Source organism: Coffea arabica, chromosome 6c (genome assembly GCF_036785885.1).
Source record: "Coffea arabica cultivar ET-39 chromosome 6c, Coffea Arabica ET-39 HiFi, whole genome shotgun sequence".
NCBI classification, from domain to species: domain Eukaryota; kingdom Viridiplantae; phylum Streptophyta; class Magnoliopsida; order Gentianales; family Rubiaceae; genus Coffea; species Coffea arabica.
This window is the reverse complement of record NC_092320.1, coordinates 28,232,564-28,241,393: the sequence shown is the minus strand read 5'-3', so window position 1 is coordinate 28,241,393 and position 8,830 is coordinate 28,232,564. Positions and strand designations below refer to the sequence as shown.

Here is an 8,830-nt window from a genome sequence, read left to right as displayed (position 1 = left end):
TTTTTGTTCTATCGCCCCTCACTCCCCTCAGAATCCTCCTCCTGCGGCTGCTGCTTTTCCTTTTTTTTTTATACCAGAAACCTCACAACCCTAAACACTCCCAGCCATCTTCTGTATTTGCAGCCCAAGGAGCCGTCCCAAAACTTTCCTTGCAAGCTGCTACAAATGCAGCTTGCCGCGGCTATCCTTCTTTTTTTTTTTTTTTTTTTTTTTTTTGACAACTAATTAATTAAGAATAATAAAATATAAATAATAATAATAACAAAATGCCAAAACCATGTAATAATAATAAGAATGAAAACAAATAAATAAAAAAACAAACTAAATAAATAAAAACCACAAAAATGTCCATTTTTCAAATTTTCTTCATTTTTCCTTTTTTCTTTTTTAAAATAACTTAATAAGAATAACTAAAGTGCAAAAAGATTGAATTTAAAGAAATAAACATATTTTTGTGAACAAATTTTCCTTTTTTCCTTTTTCTCTTTTTTTTCATTTTTCCTTTCAAGAAAGCATTGAATAAAAACAAAATGACTAAAATGTTTTTTTCTTTTCTTTCTAAAAACTCTATAAACTTAAAAACTAAAAAAAACTAAAAACTAAAATCTAAAACTTAAAAGTGATTAAAAACCTGAAATGACAAAATAAAAATGAATAGACAAACTAAAAGGGCAAAATGAATAAAACTAAAATAAAATAACAACTAAAAATGCAAAACACACAACAATGAACTAAATGCAAGCGATCTAAAATAAAAATCATGAAGTAGATGCCACATACAAATTATTCAAAATTTGGTGTCTACAATTGTATTAATGAATAGTTTGCTACATCTTCTATTTTGTTGTTGATGTTACTTTATATTATCTTTTATTTCCTTGTTGGCTGAAATCTTTTAAGTATTTAACTCTTGAGCATTTTGGCTCCTTGAAAATGCATTCTCAGGTGAAATCTGTTGGCTGAAACCTATTTTATATTATCTTTCTAGTCAGTCCTTGAGCATTTTCAGGTGTTAGTTGACCAGGTTTTTGACGGGTCTTTCTTTGTTGGCTGAAATCTGTTAAATGTTTAACTCTTGAGCATTTTGAGTCCTTGAAAATCCATTTTCAGGTGAAATCTGTGGGTGAAATCTATTTTATGTTATCTTTTAGTCAGTTCTTGAGCATTTTCAGATTTGTTATTTGAACAGATTTTGACGGGTCTCTTTGCCGGGTAGGCCCGGCCCGGACCCGGGACCCGTCGGGTACGGGTCTGGTGAAGTATTAGAAGGCCCGTCGGGTATTCGGGCCGAATCCGGAATTAAGGCAGTATGACGGGTCCGGGTCCGGATTTAGTAATTCCGGCCCGGACCCGGCCCGTTGACACCCCTACCCACAAATAGCTCAAACAATCCAACATCCACTTCCTTGATCGAGTCCACTTCAGCTCTAATCACCTCTGATGGGTAAGGAAAAATACAATACAACGGTGGGATACTCATGATAAGCTGCTTCCCTTCCTTCTTCGCCTTTTTGCGATTCATCATTTCTTTCTTATCCTTGGCAGTAAGTTGAAACCCTAATTCAAAAGTATCTTTCTTTTCTTGAACTTCTATTGGTTCTAGAATTCCTTGCAGGTTATGCCCAAGACCCCTGCCTATTTTATATCCTCCTCAAATCATTTCTTTAGCCATTATAACATTAGCTTCTGGCAAATTCATTCCCATCACTGGCTTCTCCTTAGATATCCATCCTATGGAGACAATGTCAGCCACGTGGCGAGGAGAAACCAGAGATTTTTTACCACCCCCATCATTTGGTCCAGAATTAACAATCATTGTGCAATCGTCCTCCGCAAAAACTGTGATCGATTGGCCATTCACCACAAATCTCAACATTTGATGGAGCGAAGATGGTATAGCGCCCGAAGTGTGAATCCAAGGCCGTCCAAGGAGAATATTGTAAACACTTGAAAAATCCATGACTTGGCACATGACTTGGAATTGGGCAGGTCCGATTTTCAGCACTAAATCCACTTCTCCCATTGATTCTTTTTTTGAGCCATCAAATCCTCTCACCACGGTGGTAGACGGGCGCAGCTTAGCCTCTTAAACTCCCAACTTAACCAAGGTATTCCATAGACAGATATTGAGAGCAAATCCATTATCTATCAAAACTCTCGGCAAGAGTTTTCCGTTACAGCGGATTGAGATATACAATGCTTTGTTGTGTCCAATCCCCTCGGCAGTTAAATCTTCGTCAGAAAAAGAAATCTGGTTGTAAGCCCAAACATGTTCAACTATATTGGTGAATTTATCAACTGGAATATTCTTAGGCACTTGAGCCTCATTTAACACCTTGAGTAAAGCCGCTCTATGAAGTTCAGAAGTCATAAGCAGGTTCAACATAGAAATTTGAGCAAGTATTTTGTCCAATTTCTCAATCACCTTGTATTCGATCTTCTTCAATATCTTAAGGAAATTAAAAGCCTCTTCTTCAGTCACAGTTGGTCTCGTTGGCGTAGCACTTTCTTTTGCTTTTGCAGGTTCATCAACTGCGGGTTCACCTACGATTCTCCCAGATCTAGTGATGGCAGATGCCTCTTGCTGCGGTATTTCTTCTCCTCCAATTAATAGCATAGGCTCGCTATAGTTCCATGGGACCTCTTGTAGATTAAGAACGGGAGCTTGCTCAGGCAATTCAAGTACCACTAGCTCTGAAGGTTCATATTCGAAAGGTATCACTTCCAGAATAAACGGATCAGTATTTTCCTTGATTTCAAAGGCTTCCTCCTCCAATATGAATGGTTCTCCGATGACCCCCATGATCTCGGTCTCGTCAACAATGTACTGTGTAGGTTCCTCGATCTCTTCCTCTATGGTAATAGCTCCCACGGTATCCTTGTGTGTAGGAAGAGGATTGTTGCTAACACTCGGCCTTTGTTCATCCTTCCTTGTCAGAACTATGTCTCCGGTTTCAATCATATCTTGAATTTTATGCTTAAGCGCCCAGCAATTGGCTGTTGAATGTCCAGGGGCTCTCGAATGATAAGCACAAAATGACTGAGGATCATAACCAATGGGAAATCCCTTGGGATAGGTCTTAGGAGGTACCGTACCAATCTTCCCAGCAGCTTTCAATTACTCATATAATTGGTCAACAGGCCGACCTAGATTGGTGAAGGTTTGGTATGGGGTTAGATTTTGGGTATCACTGATTTGTTGGTATTGGTAGTTTGGGTTAAGGGATGGAATAGGCCTTGGGTTAAAAGGAGGGCGAGGTCTAATTTGAAAGTTTGGTGGGGAAATGTGAAATGGTGTTGAGGGTGTGTTTGGGTAATTTGGTCGAGGACGGGAGTGATTGATGGTGGTATTGTAAATAGGTCGGGGGCGTGGTTGGTGTAAGTAATAGGGGTGAGTAGGCGGGATTTTGTTGGTATCTAGGCCGGGAAGAAGAGCCTTGATTCCAGACAAAGGAAGCTTCTTCGTCTTTCTTCTTAAACTGAGACTTCTTACTACTGCTACTTTGGCTTTGCATGGCTTCCAACTGTGACTTTAAAGCTGAAACATTAACAATTTTCCCTGCTCTCATCATACTCTTCCAAGTTATTAACAATCTCTGCAAAAGAACACCCAGTCATTCGAAAAATCTCCTCAAAGTAAGGTGGGTCATGAGTTTTGATGAACATGCGAACAATCTCATTTTCTGTCATAGGAGGCTCCACCTTGGCGGCAAATTTCCTCCACCTCTTCGCATACGTCTTCTGGTCCTCTGATGGTTTCCTCTTAGTCCCCTCCAATGTGGTCCTCGTCGGAGCAAGCTAACAATTATACTCATACTGCCTCACAAAAGCGGTTGACAAATTCATCCAAGACCTCATATCCTTAGGCTTCAAGTTGGAATACCAATCCAATGCATCGCCTTTTAGACTCTCGGGAAATAAGCGCACAGGCAGATTCTCATCATCTATTGGTCTCCCTAGTTTATTTGTAAACATCCGAAGGTGGGTCTTGGGATTGCCAGTTCCATCGTACTTGGTAAATTTGGATACTTTGAAACCCACCGGCAATTGCATATCCGGAAACAGGCACAGTTCATTGTAATCTTGACCTCCCTGCTTTCTCAAACCTTGGCTTTTCCTTATGAACTCCTCAAACCGATCCAATCTCTTTAGCACATTTTTATCCACCGGCACGGATGACTCCCTAGCTTCAGCTTTCCCTTGAGTGGCGGTATCTAGGGTGAATGGCTCAGCGGTGGAGTAATAATGTGGTCCCTGTGGTTCGAATGGCATGCTCATAGTAATTGGCGGATAATTCTGGGGAATTTGGACATGAGGAGGGTTAGTTTGGATGTGAGGTGCATAAGTAGGTGGTGGGCCATGAGTGGGATAAGTAAAGGCTTTTTCAGGTGGGTTTATGACTTGTGAAGTAACAGCAGTTTGAGTATAGGATAGGAACATTGGTTGCGGTTCAGATTGGCCAGGGGGTAAGGGCTCATGTTGTTCACCGCTAGTACCACCAGCTACCAATTGATCGATTACGCGCCGTTGGGGCATCATTTCAATGCTTAACTCATTAAATCGGTTTAGAACTTTGCTCAGTTGAGCTCCTAGATTTTCCAAATCAGTTGGTGATGTCGTTGCGGGCCTATCAGATGGTTTTGGATGGGTACTCATGTTTACACTTTCTCTCGAAACTCGGCTACGTGATCGGATGATAATGGGGCTTCTTCGGGTAGCTATATTTGTAATTTACTACTTGAGAATGTAGGAAAACCCTTATTAGATGCCCATCTCGATCGACTATTGTTAAAAAGAAAGAAAAAGAAAAAGAAAAAGAAGAAGACAGGAGTTAGTAACAATTAGAGTAACTTGGATGCATGTCTTATTAGGGGGCACTTTTTGTGCCAAGGGTAGGCCTAACGTGATGCAATACTTTCGGGGTAAAATTCCAATTTCAAATCTGTAAGTGAATAAAAAAGTAGGAATTATCATTAAACATTGATAAACTCAATCGTTCTTTACAACCTCATTGATGGTTTTACTGACCATTCTTACAAAATCCTCATGTCTGGCTAATCTAGTGTGTTGAGATTCCTTAGAACTCCCTATACTAAGCTTCCGAATCTCATCTTGGATTTTATCGAATGCACCCAATGTGACGGCCCCACTTCTTCCTAAGGCGAACCAGAGGGTTGGCGGGTCGCCGGCCTAGCTCTCGCCAGGACACACGCAAGGAAATCGACTAAACCCCTTCGACGTATAACTTAAACCAAAACAAAATTCGTCACCCGAACAAGCCAACCATTAAAACGACTACAATACTAAGAACACATTAACTTCAGCGATAACATTACCATTGGACAACTGAACATCCACTCTTAAGTATGCCTCCAATCATTTTAAACATAACTACGCTTATACATTACAAACCATAAAGTGAAATCATAAAGTTCAAAGACATCCATACAAGTCAAACAAAATTCAGGGTTTGCACTTTTCCAGCTTCAAGTGGCAACCCTAGACGAAAGATACAAAGTCCGATTCAAAACAACATTCATAAAAGGTAAAGGCAGACTTCAGGTCTCTTGAATGCCAAAACCTGTTCAGGAAAACAAATAACGTGGGGTGAGCTAAAGCTCAGTGGTGCCCCAAACATGCAATCATATAAAACAAATAGCAAATAATAACACCAAACTAAAATTCATCAAGTAGGAAAGCGTATAACAGCACAGAGTAGGATACAGGGCTCTCAGGAGCCATTTTTCCACGAACTTGATCAAAATTAACCGTAGTTGACCCTCCGTCAACTTTCACTATCTAAAGTCCATGTAGATTTCTTTTTTATCTTAACACGCTCCAACCAACTTACTCCCACCGGGCCCGTTCTTCTCACGAGAGGGTTTGGTATTACTCGAGTATACCTCTTTAAAGCCTAGTCGAGGAATTCACCCAGCGACGGCACAGCAAGTGGTTACCAAGTCAGGATAAGAGGCCCTCCCACCCTAAGGTGTGGTACATTCCCCTGCCTGGCAGTTGAGTTGATGAGTCTAGGCTCCAGTCAACAATTGCAAGGTTTTGATACTTGAGTTAGGATAAGAGGTCCTCCCACCCTAAAATGTGGTACATTCCCCCACTCAGTACTTAACTAGTGCAAGCAAGATCTCGAGAAAACATTTCAAGTAAATCACCACTTGAAAGGCTAATGCGATAAAGTACACACTGCCCACTTCGATGGATTAGAAAAGCCACATTCCAATTACCACATAACAGTCAAGAAAGCTCTTTAACAAATTAATCATATAACAAGCACGAACACTCACCAAAAGTGAAATTCAAAGGTCAAGCTGGGAATCGAAGTCCACGTCCTCGCTAAACCCTAAAAGACCAAGTTTTAAAACTATAAGTTTTACTATACAAGTTCTTGATTTATATATAAAAGATTATCTGGTATATAACTAGTTTATTTTTTTGAAATAACTCAACAATTCTCTTAGAATTAAAACTAGTAAATGTGATAAAATATTTCGTATGGTTTCTTTGAAATATTTTTCTTTCTAGAGGTGCAACTAGAACTAATACACTTCACATAAGTTTTCTTGCCGAACAAGTTTTCTACGCTTTTCATTTAAAGTTATTGAAATCTCATGTTTTTGACAATTTTCCTCTAAAACAACTAGCCAAGGAAAATTTTACGAAAAACCTGGAGTTTAGAAATTAGTGCAATTATTTCCTAAAAGTAATAAGGCTAACTTAAGCAAAGAAAACAATTAACTAGTTGGCAAGGTTTTAAAAGTCCCGACACTTGAATTTTAGCATTATCGTACTATACTCAATTTCTATAACTTGATACTAGGACAAACTATTTCAACAAAGCTTGGTTAAAAGGTACTCGAGTTCAAAGGACCAAAACGGACCTCACGATTCCAATTCATTTGCACATTATATTCCAAGTTCCCAATATAGCACAATCACAATTCAAACATCAATTTCACTAGGGTTTCATCAATCATTAGCCCTAGGTCTCTGTGACGGCCCCACCTCCCCCTAAGGCGAACCAGAGGGTTCGGCGGGCCGCCTGCCCAGCTCTCGCCGGGACTCAGTCGATCACTACAATCCTCAAATGAATTACAATATAAATCTCAAATATACATCACATGGTCCACAAACATACATCCAAGTCTCCAATAATTACATGTCACAAATGCAGCGGAAACTGATTCCAATCGTGGAATGTATACTTACATCCATATCAATTTCAAATATTTATACAAGACCAACTCGTACATAAAATAGATCCAAACTTAAACTGTACACGATATAAGCCATCCAGTCACGTGAATAAGCAATCCAAGCTTTTCTTCACCTTGAGCCCTGTGGGGGGGGAAATAAAATATTTTTGGGGTGAGCTAAAAGCCCAGTGAGTAACCAGTAAAATCAGTAATCAAATAGTTTTCACAAAAATTCATTTCATTGATGTCATGGTTCAGAAATCAGATGTACGTATTTTTTCTCTCGTGAGCCAGTGAAATCATTGTAATGTTTTAGAAGTTCAATAAGTAACCGGGGGTAAAAATGTAATTTTGTTACAGGTCAACATTTGCACAGTGAGAGTAAAACAAAAGCAGAAAATGACACCACATGGTAATTCCACAAAGCTCAATGAGCTAAAATCTCAATAAGGTTCCGAACATGGAATTTCATAACAAAGCCAACACATTAACCATCAATAATCAATAATTCAAGAAACATTTACAATGGAAAGCGATAGTAACATATTCATTAAAAGGATACCGCTCACATGGAGCTATTCATTTGTTCGTTCCCCTGACATTTCCCCTTATTCCTCCAATTATTTGAAAATTTCATTTTTATAAATAAACCCTCGTTCATCTTTTTATTCGTTCATCCCCTTTTCCGGACGTTGACCGGACTCCACCCATCCGGACGTTGGCCGGACTCCACCCATCCGGACGTAGCCGGACTACAAGGTAATACTCGAGTATACCCAATTCACCCAGGGTCACCATATCGCCCGACCGAGTCCGCTTCCGGCTCGAGTCGATCGGTAACGAAGGGCAGTGGCCAGTTCAGCCAAAAGGCTTACATCATGCGCAACTAGCATTTAATCATTAATCATTGAAAATTCATATTTATTTAGGTCGAGTGCGATAAAGTACACACTCGCCTAGAAAACTCGTTTTAACAATCATCGAAAGTACTTAACACATTTTCAATTAATAATGACAAGCCAATAAGTCAAGAATTACAGCAACCAAGGGACACTCATATGCAAGTACGCATGATATGCCAGAAAACAGTTCAAAAGTAACTTTTGGAAACAGTTTAAAAGTAAATAATGCAGGAAACGGTTCATAAAGAACTTCAGAAATAGTTTGAGGTCACTCACCTCAATGGCTCAGAAATCATCCATCATGTATCATTGCCTTGCTCAAACCCAAGTCTTAGATCACAAACTCAATGCAAACAAATCCTTTAAAAGTTCGGACAGCACTTCCCCTACATTTGCTAACTTTTCCAGCCATCATGGCTTCATTATTTCCTCAGCCAGTCCCAAAGGTACACACACAACAACAAGTTCATCCATAGTCATTCAGCAAGCTCCAAGTAGTACTAGTGCAAGTCAAGCTAGGGGGAAAAAAATCCGGAAATGAAACTTAAGCTCAAAACCAGAAAAACAGTTTTGACGTCATTTTGCGGTAATGGTACCAAAGGCGCTATGATTGTCGGATGAAGGTGCAAGACCCACCGTTTCGAAGCTAAGAGACAGGGTTACAATATTGTAGAAGGTCACTCAACCCAGTTTCGAGTGTAACCAGGTCAAAAATGC

General features: G+C 39.6%; 1 protein-coding gene across 1 annotated transcript; it reads right to left on the bottom strand.

Moving 5' to 3' along the window:
- Window positions 1–2,086: 2,086 nt before the first annotated feature.
- Window positions 2,087–4,656, bottom strand: LOC140008723 (uncharacterized). The gene is made up of 3 exons (XM_072053579.1): window positions 3,826–4,656; window positions 3,450–3,596; window positions 2,087–3,100 (listed from the first exon to the last, which is right to left on the bottom strand). The coding sequence occupies exons 1-3, from the start codon at window positions 4,654–4,656 to the stop codon at window positions 2,087–2,089; spliced, it is 1,992 nt and encodes a 663-aa protein (XP_071909680.1).
- Between the last annotated feature and the right edge of the window lie 4,174 nt (window positions 4,657–8,830).

Bases quoted from the DNA above. Each gene is read 5' to 3' on its own strand.
- LOC140008723 (XM_072053579.1), bottom strand. From the start codon at position 4,656: ATGAGTACCCATCCAAAACCATCTGATAGGCCCGCAACGACATCACCA. The intron at 3,597-3,825 runs GTGAGGCAGTAT...GTTCTTTTGCAG, and splicing joins TGAATTTGTCAACCGCTTTT to AGATTGTTAATAACTTGGAA. The intron at 3,101-3,449 runs GTCTGGAATCAA...GCTGCTGGGAAG, and splicing joins AAGACGAAGAAGCTTCCTTT to ATTGGTACGGTACCTCCTAA.